At 41.2% G+C, this 17,363-nt stretch overlaps 1 protein-coding gene across 2 annotated transcripts in view; it reads right to left on the minus strand.

Moving 5' to 3' along the window:
- CPQ (carboxypeptidase Q) overlaps positions 1-17,363 on the minus strand; it is a 257,650-nt gene that overhangs the window by 57,645 nt on the left and 182,642 nt on the right. For both annotated transcript variants that reach the window (XM_075920338.1, XM_006123927.4), the window contains one exon: positions 123-214. In XM_075920338.1, the coding sequence (XP_075776453.1) occupies positions 123-214 (92 nt within the window). The remainder of the gene's footprint in view (positions 1-122; positions 215-17,363) is intronic.

The raw sequence follows: 17,363 nt of genomic DNA on the forward strand, positions 1-17,363 counted from the left end.
TATGTATCTGCAGGCAGAACAGAACCCTATGCATTTAGTTAGATTAATACTCTGAAATTTTGAAACCCTAGTATTGTCAGTCAAAAAGGCAAACACATTGATTATTTTATTACATTGTTTACCTTATGTAACTGGTAGTACTGCTCACCACCGACCCCTCCTTGTTCTTCTGCAGTCCACAGCACCAACCGCAGAGTTCTCTTGGGGCGGAGCCCTAGAACACACAAAATTAGGGGTTTAGTCCCAAACATTCTATTTGTCTGAACAATTAATGTGTTGACTTCCATTCACCATTAATACTTCTATTGAAGCAGAGCAGATGATGCATAGCTAGGGCCCCTATAAATGTGGAAGGAGGGGAAGCCACAGCATGTCACAACCATTTCTACAAGCCTGAACAATAGAGACTCCATAGCCACTTCCTCAACTAGGTCTCTTACATGGCAACATGTGCTACTGCCCCTGCCATTCTTGAAGTAAATCAACTAACCATACTACTTTCAGTGAACTTGCTGGTAAGGATCCTCATCCTTCCCCTTAATTGAAAATATGCTGTTAGATTTGTATGAGAAACCTCCCAGGGCTTTTTAACAAATACTAGGATATCATTTTGCTATTCATTACACATTACTAAGAATAAAATAGCAGAGAGAGCTGTACTTTATATCCTTAAATACAATCAGCTGTTGAGGTTATGCAACACTTTTTAAAACAAGGCAAGTGCAGGACAATTCTGAAACAGCCATAATAGCTGACAGAAAAGTAGGGTCTGAACTATAAAACAATGTAATGCTGCCACCGATCCAGGCAGATATACATTCTGGTCTTTGATTTATAGAATTAATTCAATCTGGTATGTCAATTAATGATTCAGTATATTGATTCTGTGCATCAATATTCAACTTTTTTTAAAAGAATGCTTAGAATTTCTATACAGTATAATTTTAACAACGGTCAAGAGAACGAGTGCATAGGGTGAAGCTGGTTGTGAAAAAATTATTGGACTATAACCATACACAGCTTTGTCAATAATTATAAACCCTCTTTTTTCCCCACCAACCTGAAAGAAATCAGGATTACAAACGGATCTGACCCTGCCTTCCACTTCAACACAAGTGAAGAGGAGCTAAAGCTTTGCTGTTAGAAATTATGCATTAGGTACCTTACTAACTAAAGCCAGCAACAGAAATGAAATATTCTAAATATGTATTACAGAATTATGGAAAGTGCAAGTTTTTCAGGAAGTACAAACAATACAATTCAGTAATTAAAATTACATTGTGTAAATGAAAGTCGCTTTACTCTAAATGTGGAAAGAGGAGAACCCTTTTTTTTAAAAGCAACCCCCTAAAAAAATCCCAACAGCTTTGCTGCTCCACTTCTAAGTCATTACACCACAAGATTCATCTCCTTACCATTTCAAATCAATCATATGGGCCAGTGATGTCACATTACAATAATAATAACATAGTCATCACACTGAAGTTAGCAAGATTATGGTCACAAAGTAACCAAGTGTGGCAGCAGGTTGGTTAAAAAAAAGGCTGTCACAGTGGCTCTCAACCATGGCCAAGGAGTACACTAAGTATCTGGGAATACATCAACTCATCTAAATATTTCATATAGACAAAATAAGAAAGCTAGCAATTTTTCAGGTTTTTTTTTGTATTTTGTTGTCTGATTTTGTAGGAATGTAATGTTTTAGTGAGGTGAAAATTGGGGTACAAAAGACAAATCAGACTCCTGAAAGCCTCCAGTAATCTGAAAAGACTGAGAACCACTGTTCTAACACACAAATCACATTCTGGCCCCAAATCCACATCAAAATTGCAAAGAAAACTGCTCGGCGTGCACTGTTTTTAAAAAGGAAATTATTTGTTTAAAGCACACGCTTTAAAATCAAGTTTACCTATGGCTTAAATAAGAGTTTTGTTTTAAAACATTGCTTCCTAGGAAAGAATAATCCAGCAAGAGGTTGTTTTCTTGATTAAGGTATAATATCGCATAGAAGTATTGGCAAAATGTAATTTAGCCTAGAAAATCATGTTCTGTGTGGACCAGAATATATTACATGAAGAACTGCATGGAAAACTTTAAACCAGTCACTGTTTTAGTGCAGAAGCACAGAAGCATAAATAAAATAACGTGTGTCTGCTTTTTCACCTAGATAAATGATAGAATATACACTTTATAAGATGGCACTGGGATATCTTTGATCTAAGTGGCCTTCCACACGGCAATCAAATGCATTAATAGCAGGCATAATTCATTGAAGAGTTGATTGTTAACAATAAGAAGACATGTATGTAATCTGTTTGTTAATCTTCAATTTTACCTGGATGCATTATACACCTCAGCGTCCTTGTTATTACTCCTTACATGTTATCACAATCCTGGATCAGTTTTCCATGTGAAAATGCACCATGCTGCTACACTGGACTCAAACCACGAATCCCACATGTTCCTGGTTTGCTATGGATGAGCAGAATTTAGGTGCTGGACTTCCTAGACACACAACCCACATGCAGACACCCTTCCTGGCTGTCCACTTGCCTCGCTTTTGACAGACGTGCTCCTACCTCCAATCTTCCCCAGTAGCTGCTATATCTTCACAGAATCCCATCCAAGCTACAGATCCTCTGGTTTACTGTTCCCCTCTTCAGAGGCTACATGACAACAAAAGCAAGTAATACAACAACTCTGCAGAGGAATGTATAAATGCACATATACTTTACAACTACATGACTCCAGGAGAGGGAACTGAAACCTGAGTCCACTCGTGCCCCATGACCAATGGACTGGGGCTCCAAAGCCAAAGGCTTCAGCACCAGATGGGGGCCTGTAATCTGAGCTCAGGCTTTGGCCCCAGACCACAGCAAGACTAATGCCAGCTAAGGCAAACCTATTAAAACTGGGTCACAGCCCACTTTGTGGCTCTGACCCCAGTTTGAGAACTGCTTCTCTAAGAAGAATTTACATAAGAATTAAACTTTGTAAATGAAATTAAGTTCCAATCCTTCCCCGTGTATTTGGCTTGTGGAATTGGCCTGAAACAACACAGTGACTTGGAGATCCATTAATGAATGTCCAGGAAGATTAAAGTGTTCTCCAACAGGTTTTTGTGTGTTGCCTTTTCGATATCTGATTTGTGTCCATTAATTCTTTCCTGTAGAGACTGTCCAGTTTGGCCAATATACATTGCAGTGGGGCATTGTTGGCATTTGATGGCATAGATCACATTAGTGGATGTGCAGTTAAAGGAGCCTCTGATTTGGTGGCTGATGTAGTTTAGTTCAGTGATGAAATCACTTGTGTAGATGTGTGGGCAGAGTTGCACCAGGGCTGATTGCAGGGGTGGGTTCCTGGATGATTATGATGGAGGTGTGCTGTGTAGTTACTGGAAAGAATTTGTTTGAGGTTAGGGGGTTGTCTGTAGGTGAGGATTGGCCTTTCCCCCCAAGGCCTGTGAGAATGTGGAGTAATTTTTCAGGATAGGTTGTAGATTGTTCATAATGAGTTGAAGTTTAAGTTGTGGATTGTAGGTGATGACAAGTGGAATTCTGTTGTTTACTCTTTTGGGCCTGTCTTGAAGTAGTTCATGTCTGGGTACTCTTTTGGCTTTGTCGATCTGTTTTTTCACTTCTCTGGGTGGGTATATCAGTTTTATGAATGCTCTGTATAGATCCTGTAGGTGTTTATCTCTGTCTGTGGGACTGGTTCAAATCTGGTTGCATCTTAGGGCTTGGCTGTATACAATAGATTGAGAAATGTGTCTGGGATGGAAGCTAGAGGCATGAAGGTAAGTGTAGCGGCTGGTAGATTTCCGGTACAGGGTGGTGGAAATTTCTCCATCATTTAATTGTACTGTAGTGTCAAGGAAGTGGATCTCTCATGTGGACTAATCCAGGCTGAGGCTGATGGTAGGGTCGAAGTTGTTGAAATCCCTGTGAAATTCTTCAAGGGTCTCTTTCCCATGGATCCATATGATGAAGATGTCATCAATGTAGCGTAAGGAGAGTAAGAGTGCTAGGGGGCGAGTGCTGAGGAAACATTGTTCAAGGTCAGCCATAAAGATGTTGGTATATTTTGGGGCCTTGTGGGTGCCCATGGCTATGTCGCTGACTTGAAGATACAAATTGTCTCCAAATCAGAAGTAGTTGTGGGTGAGGACAAAGTCACAGAGCTCTGTAACCAGGTGTGCAGTGCTGTCATCGGGGTTGGTTTTCCTGATAGCCTGTAATTTGTCTTCATGTGGAATGTTGGTATAAAGAGCTTCTACGTCCATGGTGGCCAGGATGGTGTTTTCAGGAAGATTACTGATGTTTTGTAGTTTCCTCAGGAAGTCAGTGGTATCTTAAAGATAGCTAGGAGTGCTGGTAGCATAGGGTCTGAGGAGAGGGTCAATATAGCCAGATAATCCTGTTGTAAGCGTGCCAATGCTTGAGATGATGGGTCGTCTGGGATTTCCAGGTTTGTGTATCTTGGGTAGCAGATACAAAACTCCTGGTCAGGGATTGGGGAAGAGGGGGTGTTAGTATAAATTTGGTCTTAAGCAGCTTCAGGGAGCTTCATGAGCAGTTGTTTCAGGGTGGGGGGTTTTTTGTATTCTTTAGTGGGATCACAGTAGAATCTGGTGTTGGTGAGTTGCCTGGTCACCTTCTATTCATAATCTGTTCTGTTCATGACTACAGCGCCCCCTTTGTCAGCCTCTTTGATTATGATGTTAGAATTGTTTTTGGGCCTGTGTATAGTATTGCATTCTGCATGACTAAGGTAATATGTTATATGATGTTGTTTGCTGACAATGTCAGCTCGAGTATGTTTGTGGAAGCAGTTGATGTAGAAGTCAAGACTCTCATTACGACAGTTAGTAGGGGTCCACATATAGAAGCCTTTGTCTTGTGGGATTGGTGGGGGGAGGGGAGTGAGGAGGGAGAGCAGCAAGGTCTTGTAACTACTTGAATCATCTACTCACTGTCTCTCTCCCTCTCTTTTTTCTTTCCCTCTCCTTTTTTCCCTTCCTCCTCCCTCCCCTTATTTATTCTTGGATCTGGACTTCTAATACTGTGGTCATCTGAAGAAGTGGGTTGCACCCACGAAAGCTCATGATACTATCTACATGTTTTGTTAGTCTTTAAGATTCTACTAGACTGTTGTTTAAGTTTTTTTGTATTTATTTGGAAGTTTAGCAATTTATGGTACAGTAGACTCTGACAAAAATAGGGTCTGATAGGTAGTCAGGGGATTTCTTTTGGAAAATTCATAATACAGTTTAAGAGATTGTCTTTACATTTAAAATGTCAAAATAATTCTGCCTTCACACAGAAGAAAGGATCAACTTCTTTAAAGTAAGCTATATTCAAAGGTGATTTTAATGATGGTGTAAATCACACAAGGCATGCAAGTAGGTTGAAGAATTGTAAGTGGAGGTAAGAAGTTAAGTAGCTGCATTGATACAGTATTCAGTGGGTGTGCAAAATGAATATCTCACGATGAAGGGGCAGAAGGCAGGAAAAGCCTTTTTTATTTTATCCCATCCTGTTAGTAGCTATTACTAGTATAGCCCCATTCCTTCTGGTGTTTCCACATATGTGCTACACTTGGTTTGCACAACTTATATCAGATCCTGCACTTGCCCCTTATGCGAGTTCATTACATTAGTGAGGAATAAGGATCTTTCTTGCTCTCTTGGTCAGCAAGTATAAGGGCCAGGGACAATCACAGGAGGAAGTCAGCTGCACCTAATAAAAAGTGTAGTAGCAGATGTACAGACTCTGTGCCTGGGAACTCTGGAAACCAGGCTGTCTCCCAGGGCTCCTTCTGGGGCACTGCAGCTCCACCACTGTCAAATCTCTGAGGCTAAATGGAACATTTGAGCCCCCACCAAACAACAAACTGGTACACATTTCCCTACATGACCACTCACCCCACTGTTCTATTTGTTATGGAAATTTCCACAGAGCTGCACTTGCTTACACTGGCTTCATGTTTGGCCCACTGTCAAATTTAGCATTTTTCCATTACTAGCCTACTATCTGGATCTGCTTTAATAAAGTAACTGAAACAAGATAAAAATGGCCCTTGCAGCATGTTCCATTGTTGTTACTCATTAAATCCTTACTACATCCTCTGAGTTGTTCAGGTTTGTAGGGTCATCTAGTTTCATTAGACATAAGAGATTCACTGGATGACACCAGCATTTAAAGGCTTCACAGGAAACTTAATGAGACAGCTTTGAAAAATGCCTGATGCCAATACAAGAGGAAGATCTAAATTCCCTGTGTAAAAAAAAAAAATCTCAAAAAAGAAATGTACAACTACATCCTCAGTTAACAGAAGCCTCAGAATTAGTTAAAATGCATTTGTAACACTTGTGTCTGCTCAAGCACTGTCATGGTTTCTATAAATAAAAGTAAACGGTACACTAAATATGATTTCCTATAAGGGTTCTTACTGCAATTTTAATGAGGTGTTTTCATAGTACTTTTCTGTCAATTGAATGCATTTACAATAGTGTAAGTTAGGAAAAAATCCATTCATTACTGGTTTGAGTTAGTTAAGCAAGGTAATAATCTTACATAACAAAAAGTCTGTTTCTCTAACACAAACATACTATTTGCATCTGTGTCCCATCATCACTCTGCTGTTCCCCAGAGTTTACATCTCTGTTCTCCTTGTCTAATGGTCTGTATCTAGTAGTTTGAGAGCCCATTTATTTTCTCTCAAACACATGGTGCTGAGGATTCAACACTATTAAATAATATGCTGTACATGGTGCCATTCCTCTAATTCAAACAGCCTAGTACAAACAATTTAAATTAAATACCCAATGAACATCTGATGGAAGTTCCTACCTATTTATAGTCATTTGGCAGATCAAAATGATAGTGGCCCATTTAAAAAAAATGAATCCTTTGATCTGGAGTAAGAGTCTAGAATCTAAAGTTAAACAGAAACCTCTTGCTCACCAACCAGTTAAGAATTCATTGCAGGTGCAGGAAACACTTTGGTATCATGTAATGAGACTGGGAAGCTATCCCTTTTAAGAGAAAAATCTGTTCACATTAGAATAAGATCCACTCTTTTTCTGAATGAATGATAAATTTAGCAGAATAGACAGACAATATTAAACTGTAAATCACACAGCTTATACAATTTATTTTGCAGGGCAAATCCTTTCACAATAACAAAACTGAAACTTTCGATTGACAGGCAAGGGAACTAAGCACCTTGGTGTTTTTAAAAATTCCACCCATCTTGAATTTAAAAAGTCTTTTTGCATAACTGCAGAAAACTAGTTAGTGGAAGAAAGGATTTTTTCCTCAAAATTAAAAGATAAATTTAAAGTGTTATTTAAAACTATTAAAAATGCAATGGAAAAACACATTTTTGTATTCATATGCTTTAAACATAAGAACATAAGATCACGAGAATGGCCAAACTGGGTCAGACTAAAGGTCCATCTAGCCCAGTATCTTGTCTGCTGACAGTGGCCAATCCAGGTGCCCCAGAGGAAGTGAACACAACAGGTATTCACTTGGGTAATCAGCCCTCTCCTGTCATCCATTTCTAGCCTCTGACAAACAGAGGCTAATGACTCCATTCCTATCCATCCTGACTAATAGCCATTGTTGGACCTAATCTCCATGAATTTATTTAGTTCCTTTTTTAACCCTTTTTAAGTCCTGGTCTTCACAACATCCTCTGGCAAGGAGTTCCACAGGTTGACTCTCTGCTGCATGAAGAAAAACTTTCTTTTGTTTGTTTTATATCGGCTACCTATTAATTTCATTTGGTGACCCACTAGTTCTTTTCCTTATTCACTTTTCCTTATTCACTTTTTCCACACCAGTCATGATTTTATAGACGTCTATCATATCCTTCCTTAGTCTCCTCTTTTCTAAACTGAAAAGCCCCAGTCTTCTTAATCTCTCCTCATATGGGACCCATTCCAAACCCCTCATCATTTCTGTTGCTTTTTTCTGAACGTTTTCCAATGCCAATATATCTTTTTTGAGATGAGGCGATCACATCTGTATGCAGTATTCAAGATGCGGGTGTACCATATAGAGGCAATAAGATATATTTTGTCTTATTTTCTATCCCTTTTTTAATGATTCCGAACATTCTGTTTTTTTTTTAATGCCACTGCAAATTCAGTGGATGTTTTCAGAGAACTATCCACAGTGACTCCAAGATCTCTCTTGAGTGGTTGTAGCTAAAGTAGTCCCCATCATATTGTATGTATAGTTAGGATTATTTTTTCCAATGAGAATTACTTTACATTTATCAACATTAAATTTCATATGCATTTTGTTGCCCAATCATTTGGTTTGATGAGATCTTTTTGGAGCTCTTCACAGTCTGCATTAGTCTTAAATATCTTGAGCAGTTTGATATCATCTGAAAATTTTGCCACCTCACTGTTTACCCCCTTTCTCCAGATCATTTATAAATAAGCTGAACAGGATTGGTTCGAGGACAGACCCTTGCGGGACACCACTAATTACGTCTCTCCATTCTGAAAACTTACAATTTATTCCTATTCTTTGTTTCCTGTCTTTTAACCAATTATCAATCTATTAAAGGACCTTTCGTCTTATCCAATGAAAACTTATTATACTTAAGAGCCTTTGGTGAGGGACCTTGTCAAAGGCTTTCTGGAAATATAAGTATGCTATATCCACTGGATCCCTGTTGTTCATGTTTGTTGACCTCCTCAAAGAACTCTAGTAGAATTAGTAAGGTATGATTTAAGGGTGTTAAGGACTAGTCGACTATCCAATAAGCAAATGCTTATCGGATAGTCGAATCAACTAGTCGCTTTTCCCCTTTGCTGCCTCTATAAAATAGAGGCAGCAAAGGAGGGGAGGGGAGATGGGGTACTTCAAAGTGGCAGCGCTGCATGGAGCTTGGGATACAGACTCTGTGTGGCGCTGCCACTTTAAAATGCCTAGTGGAGCCCTGGACCCCAGCTGACCCTGGGCTCCACGCAGCACTTCCATGGAACCTGGGATCAGCTGGGCACTCCCCAGCTGATCCCAGTCTCCACACGGCATTTCAAAATGGCAGAATTGCATGAAGCCCGGGATCAGAGGAGGACTCTGAGTCCCCTGCTGACCGCAAGCTCCCTGCGGGTACTTCCGCTTTGAAATGTACATTTCAAAGCTGGCATACCAGGTGCAGCCTGGGGCTCTTGTGCATTTCAAAGTGGAAGTGCCCACATGGAGCCCAGAGTCAGGAGGACTTCCCACTGGCCCCAGGCTGAACACGGAGTTCCAACTTTGAAATGCACAAGAGCCCCCGCTGGGGCTCTTGTACATTTCAAAGGAGGAATGAGGAAGTGTCTACTGACTAGTCGAATAGTCGATGGAAAGTCAATCAACTACTTGACTAGTACATTAATGGATATTTAACATCCTTAGTATGATTTCCATTTACAGAAGCCATGTTGACTTTTCCCCAACAAATTATGTTCATCTATGTGCCCAACAATTTTATTCTTTACTATAATTTCAACTAATTTGCCTATTACTGACATAAGACTTAGCTAATCGTCAGGATCACCTCTAGGGTTGGGGAGGAGCCCCTCTTGCTCTGGCAGCAGGTCCTATAAAACTGTAATCTACCTCTGATCATGGTAGCTAAAATAATTTTGATGAAATCACCTAGGGAGGGATGCCTATTGGAAGATAAGGAGGGAACCAAGAACAGAGCCATCTGAAGAGAAAAACATTGAATGAAAAAGGAGGGAAGAAGGACATGAGAATTGCTGAACTAATACCTATTTAAGGTGCTCTTCTTACAGTGACTACAGAGCGAAGTGAAATGAATGTTACAGAGCAATATTGAATAGCCGTCCCATGCTGTATCTGGGGTTTAAACAGAGAGCCGATTAGCGCAGTGCCTCAACAACTCCACAATTCACACCCTCAAATACTGTTACTCTCTCTTCCTGACTAGTAGCCAGTGTAAATTAAAAATAAACAGCCCAAAATAAAAAAATTAAAAGACCAAAGCTCAGTTTCAGCTGCCTCTCTGCCCACTATTCCACTTTTCTGAGTGACTGGCAACAAGCAGAGAGACAGTCTTCACTTGTATTCATTTTTCTCTGATTGAGTGATTTAATTTGGGGACTCCCTTCTTCTCTTTCAGCAGCAAATTATTCAAAATACAAGAAAACATTATAAAGGTCTTGTATAACGGAAAATACCAAGACTTCTCATTCTCATTCCAACTCTTTCTGGGATGTTCATTTATTCGCAGATTTGCCTCTTGCATCTGCTGTACTTTATGTTTTGATGGGAAAAGCAGAGATTTAGTGCTCTGCCTTTATCTTCCCTCAGTTCTCATGACACAGGCACATATCTAGTTCTTGGCTATACTGAAAATACATAAATTAAGAAAAAAGCACACACACAATAAGAACAAGATGATGCAGTGACCTCATTCTGAATGGTTCTTTGCATTTCAGCAGCTCCACTCGATTTTGAATTTGGAAAAGGCTGAATTTCCCTCTGGCACCAAGCTTTTAAGCCTTTTTATATATAAATAAAGAACCATTCCTTATCCTGAATCTAGTGAGTGCATTTGAGTTTACAGTGGAGAGGAAGCCAACAGGAGAAAGCTTGTAAGAGCCTGTTTGCCTAAATTTACCAAAGCAACAGTATGCTTTATGGCAGGACCACAAATATAATCATTCCTTTAGTATATTGTACTAACATGAGAACTAAAGATTCTGGTATTTTCCAGATGTGCATTTCTGTTGGAAAAAGGGTGGGGAACATTTTTTGGGTTAGGGGCCACTGACCCACAGGAAAATCAGTTAGAAGTTGCAGACAAGTGAGAAGCAAAAAAACAAAACAAGCCCTCACTGACATGATTCCCTTTGTGAGAAGCAGAAAGACACTCCCCACATTGCCAATGCACACCAGAGCCTAGTGGGGCCCAGGCTAGTATATTTTGTGTGCTTCAGCCACGTGATCTCTCACAAGTGTACATACTGCATCTGTCAGTGTAGTTTTCTCCACTTCAGGTGTTTGTGTAGGTCACACAACCTGTGAATGCATGCAGGCTTTATATTCAGGAATCCTATTTTTTGAGATAAAAACTCCCAAATCCCCTGATTATATAAAAATTTTTTTTATAAAAAACCCAAGTTTTTTCAGGATTAAAATGAAATGCTCAACTTTATTTTCCTTGGTCACAGTATATATTAGGTACCAATTGAAAACATCTTATCAATATACTTACAATTTTTAAACAAGTTCAAAACCTATCGATGCCATCAATCTTTATAACAAAAAAAATTAATAGAATTGCAAGTTACATTTGTCTGCCTTCAAAGATAATTTACAGCATTGCTGCATACCGTAAAGAACAGCACATTAACATCAACATAAAATTAGTCCTTGCCAAACTCAGTGACATAATCTTTAGGGGTGATTTTTACAGTTTTTGGCATCATTTCATAACTTCAATTACTCATGTCTGAAGGCTGAAGTGAATTTTGAGATGCACTAAACCACAACTCCTTATAGGCTGTTGAATAACCTCTATATACTAGAAGCAATTTATTGAAGTATGTTTAGCTATGTAAATTTAAATCATATTCAAAAGCTGACCACAAGAGGAGGAGGTTGGAAATGCTGAATAAATGTCACTGATATTTTCAGTGAAATTTAGTTAATAGTATATTTGTGACACCATACTCCACATTCATTCTAGTACTATTAGGCAGAATAGTGGTGCATTTTTTACCAGATCGGTCATGTAAGGTTTCACTGGAAAAGTTATGATTTGCTGAATATGAATATCCACTTTCTATGCATGTATCATGTCTGCATACAAAATTATGAATATTGACTATGTATCTGTATTTCACATGTAATCTCACCTTGGTGACACTCATAAGGCAAAATGCTTCCGGTCTAGACAGCCAACTGTGAAGGGCCTATTTAAAGTAATGGGCCATGAGGAAAAACCATACACCTCAGGAGAAGCTTTTCCCTCAACCTAGTAAGCCTTTCTGAGAATACTCCAGACAACTTTTAATTAACGGCACCTATAACTTATGATATGCAAGCATGTATGACCAGGCTATGTGTCTCTGGAATCCATTTTAGGATGTCTGGTCTGGGACCGAAGTCTGAAGCAAAAGGTACTTGCTATATGCTAAAGCTATATAAGGCAGGGAGTGACATCATCTGTTGTTTTTTACTCTCCACAAGTAAACATCTAAAAGACGCTCCTAAAGAAAAAGACTTGTAATGGAGGTGGGGATCCCAAGCTGCAGAGTAAGAGGAGCTGGTGCCTTGAGAATCTGAAAGCCTGCTTGTATGGTCAGTCAGGGTGAGAGATTGTAATTCAAATTCTATCTTCTTAGTATGCGAAGCTTAGTTCACATTTTTTGTTTTATTTACTAGGTAATCTGCTTTGATCTGTTTGCTATCACTTATAATAATTTAAAATCTATATTTTGTAGTTAAAAAACTGTTTATGCTTTATCTAAACAAGTAAGTTTGGAGTGAAGTGCCTGAAAATCTTAGCTCAAGGGACGAGGCTGGTGCATTTCCTCTCCACATTGAGAGGGGGGCAAACTGTATGAGCTTATGATGTGCAGTTCCCTACGCAGCAGATGGTGGCATCATTTTGGGTTTACACACTGGGGGGTACTTGGGGAAATGGGGATTTTATTGGCTGTAGTGTCTCTGTTTTGGCCAGGAAAACAGGGTTACTTACCTGTAACTGTTGTTCTTCGAGATGTGTTGCTCCTGTCCATTCAAATGAGGTGCACGCGCACTGCGTGCACGGCTTCCCAGAGCATTTTTTTCCCCAGTGGTACCTGTTGGGCTGGCAGGTTGCCCCCTGGAGTAGCACCGCTATATCAGAGCATAAGTACCCTGCCGGCCCTCCCCCTCCTCAGTTCCTTCTTGCTGGAGACTCCGACGCAGGGGGAGGCTGTAGGGGGGGACGTCAAATGGACATGAGCAACACATCTCGAAGAACAACAGTTACAGGTAAGTAACCCTGTTTTCTTCTTCAAGTGGTTGCTCATGTCCATTCGAATGAGGTGACTTCCAAGCTTTCCCACCGGCGGTGGGGTCAGAGCTACCTCTCGTGAAAGAGACACACACACAGAACCATAACCAGAAACTAGAATTTTAATAAACACAACTAAACAGAACAATACCTGAAGTCAGCAGCATTGACAGCACAGGACATGCAATCACAACAAGCCAACCTGAAGTCTTTGTATTGATGTTAGTTCTCTCTTTTTTTTTTTACAGAATGGAACCCAGGACAGCAGCATTGATTACAAACAAACCACAGACAGAGATGTTTAAACCTGGTGGGAAGAAGGGTTCACATTATACCCATGAGAAAGAAGGCAAGTGGTCGGGGAGCTAGGCACTCACCTCCCCAAAACCATTCAGTTAAACCTCTTCCCAAATCTCCTATAAAAAAAGAAGAGTACAGAATGTGTTATCACTGAAATTCCACTTAACAACTAAGGAAGGGGACAGGCAGCAGGCAAGTAATGGGAATGCTATTACCCTGAGCACAAACCACAAGCTAGAGTGTAGAGGTAGATGTGTCTTAGGGGGAAGCACATGGACGAGGGATGGAGTCATAGAGACCACTGAGGTAGCTGAGGGTTCCATTGACTCTGTAGCTGGAGGCAAACCCAACTCATAGAGGGAGGAGGGTATGGTGCCTGCCAATGAAAGAACTGCTCAGGCTGTTAGCTGTGAGCCCTTCACACCTACACAAAAGGGATAGATCGCACTTTAGAGAAAACAGAGGTGTGTGTCTTAGAGGGGGCCCCAGAGGAGAAAGCTGAGAATTAGTGAGTAGAGGAATGACTGTGGACTAATTACAAGGGAGGTGGGAGATTGCCCAGGACAGAAATGCTGGGTCAGCTTCCGTGGATCCAGGCATACAACCTATAGCTCAAGTTCTACGAAGGAATTGTGCAACTAACTTCCTGGAGGGGAGCAGTCAGATAAGTGACCTCTTGGGATACAGAAAGGGGTGAAAAGGGGCACCCCAAACCAGACCGCTTTTGCAAAATGTTGTTCCTGATGTATTTGTGGAAACTAACTGTGAGAGTGTGGAACTGGAAACGGTCCACAGCTTATCACAGCAACACAGTAGGCGAGGGAGCCCAGGCTGATGACTCTGTGGGCTCAGTGATGTTCTTGTTCAAGGTGGCACCCTGGGGGGAACCCAGCACAATAGTTTTAAAATCAAATGTAAAAACAAAAGATTCTCTATAAAAATGCAAAATCCACATTTTTCTGCAGCAAATGGTTTTCGAGGATCCCTGCTTATAAGAAGAGAAGTGATAGGTGTAATCAAACACCTTATCTTTGTATGCAGTTCTCCTTTATTTATGCTGTAGTAGCATGCACCCTGACTCTTGACATGGGATGGGAAGGGAAGAAATGCTCTCAATCTCACCTGCCTGACTTTCAGTACTCCCCTGTCTCTGGTATCTCTGTGTGGAAAGCATTATTTATACAAAAATATCCTGACTTAGCCAGAAAGTTTTAACCACCTACTGCAAACTCCACTGATGGAAGAGAGGCAGGGGAGAAAGGGAATTGCTTACCTGGACTCAAATGACTCAAGGAATGTAGTTGGAATAAGAGAAAAGAAAAAGCATAAATCAGCCAGAGCTCAGAAAACCTCAGATTTGCATTGCTTCACTTCTTACTTTCAGCAAAATGCAGGACAATGTAGCACTTTAAAGACTAACAAGATGGTTTATTAGATGATGAGCTTTCGTGGGCCAGACCCACTTCCTCAGATCAAATCTGAGGAAGTGGGTCTGGCCCACGAAAGCTCATCATCTAATAAACCATCTTGTTAGTCTTTAAAGTGCTACATTGTCCTGCATTTTGCTTCAGCTACCCCAGACTAACACGGCTACATTTCTATCACTATTCTTACTTTCAGTACATCATAAATAGGTGCAAGTTCTGAGAAATACCCCTATGGCAGTGGTGGGTGCAAACTGATAAGGGAGAAACAAACAAATGATTTCATTAAAGAAGCCAACAAGACATCAAGCTGGAAAGATTCCCACACAGTCATATACATTGGATGAACAGCAAAATATTATGCTCAGTAAATCTCAGCCCACTATTATTATTTATCTAACCTTCCCCCTTCCTTGGAATGGCTATCCGTGCTGCGACCCTTGTGAGACATGAAGAGGTCAGACAATTCAAGTTTTTAAACCAATCAATTTAATGCATAAGCAGAAAAGGGTATTAGGAGATATCAAAACTAACTTTCACTTTTTGCATAGGAATTAACATATATAAACTACAGGTTGGACCTCCCTTAACTGGGAGTCTCTGGTCCCACAACATCAGTGGTCTGGCATGGACCATGGATGTTCCTGGACCACAGAACCCTGGAACAGGGAGGTCTGGCAGAGAGGTAGGAGCATGCTGGGGGCACCAGCAACCCAGTGTGTATGTGAGGGGCAGGGGGGAAACAGGCGGCACAACAGGGAATTCGGGCCCCAGCAGTGGCTGTGGAGGTCCAGCCCCAGCAGTGGCCAGGGAGCTCTGTCCCCAGACATGGAGCTCTGGCTCCAGCCCTCCGCCCCAGCCCTGGCTGCACAGATCCAGTCCTGGCTGCAGAGCCAGGTGGCTACTGACCTCTGTCAAGGCTTTGCAGCTCCCGCCCTGGCCTCAGAACCAGGCAGCTGCACAGCTCCAGCCCCGGCAGTAGAGCCAGGTGGCTGCAGATCTCTGCTCCAGCTCTGGATCTCTGGCTGTGGCGATCCACCCCGGCAACAGCAGGGCCGGCAGCATATAGAGAGCTGCAGGAGAGGCAGGCTAGAGTCCTTACCCAGTGGCAGCCCAGGCCAGGAGGAGAGGGACCTTCCCTGGTCCGGCAAATCCCCTCATTCAGGACCACTCAGGTCCAACTTGTACCAAATGACAAACCCAGTTAAATTGTTTTATTTTGAGGTTTCTAGTATGTAATTAGTAACAAGTAAAAATGAATTTTTATGATCCAGCTCCTCTGCTAATGTAAATCAACATAACTCCACTGAAGTAAATGGAGAATCTGGCCCTGTCCATTACAGATACCTTTATTACTTGGGAAAGGAATAAAAACACTATTGGATTAAATCTTCAACTTCTAACACATGACCAACTTTTCTGGAAAGCAAACTGACCACAAACCAGCTTGATAGAGAATTACCCACAAGTATAAGCTTGAAGAATTCTAGGTAAAGATTTGTTCCTTTTCCTTGTGCTTCATCAAATCTCAGCATTAAATAAGCAGCAAAAGACAACATTTGATAATTTTAGTCCATGGTTACTATTTCATTTGAGAAAGGGGTGAACGCTTGTGAGTATCAAATATAACTACTAATGTGAATGAGATTGTGGGAGCACAGCACAGCACATGGAGTAATATGGTTGTACAGGTTCAACATTTGTAGTCCAGCAATCTCTGGTCAAGCAACATTTGTGGTCCAGCATGATTTTAGTTATTTGGATCTCCAATTATCAAGAGTGTGGCCAAAGTTCCCGCAGTCCCATAACGTTTTTTAATAGCCACCACTGCTCTAATTTACCCTATATGGCTTCTGTGTTTGTCTGTCTGGGTTGGTGGGTTTTTTTTCCCTCTTCCACTCCCCTCCACAGTGTGTGTGCTGTGGCTGGCAGGTGGAAGCTGTGAGCTTCTAATTAGGGTTTGAAATCTAGAAGCCTCTGCTTATTGGTTGAGCCTTAATCAGGGGGAGGGTCTATCAGGCAGTCCAGGGCTTTATAAAGTTGTGAGTCAGCGACCAGGGAGCTTGCAAACAGAGACTGCTAACAGGGAGTTAGGAAGGGGGCAAGATACACTCACCATTCTTTAAAATCTTTTACTAGAATCATAGAATCATAGAACTGGAAGAGACCTCAGAAGGTCATCAAGTCCAGCCCCCTGCTCTAGGCAGGACCAATTCCAACTAAATCAACCCGGCCAGGGCTTTGTCAAGCCGAGACTTAAACACCTCTAGGGATGGAGACTCCATTACTTCCCTAGGTAACCCATTCCAGTGCTTCACCACCCTCCTAGTGAAATAGTTTTTCCTAATATCCAACCTTGACCTCTCCCACCACAACTTGAGACAATTGCTCCTTGTTCTGCCATCTGTCACTACTGAGAACAGCCTCTCTCCATCCTCTTTGGAACCTCCCTTCAGGAAGTTGAAGGCTGCTATCAAATCCCCCCTCACTCTTCGCTTCTGCAGACTAAACAGACCCAAGTCCCTCAGCCTCGCCTCATAAGTCATATGCTCCAGCCCCCTAATCATTTTGGTTGCCCTCCGCTGGACCCTCTCCAAT

Source organism: Pelodiscus sinensis, chromosome 2 (genome assembly GCF_049634645.1).
Source record: "Pelodiscus sinensis isolate JC-2024 chromosome 2, ASM4963464v1, whole genome shotgun sequence".
Lineage (NCBI taxonomy): Eukaryota > Metazoa > Chordata > Testudines > Trionychidae > Pelodiscus > Pelodiscus sinensis.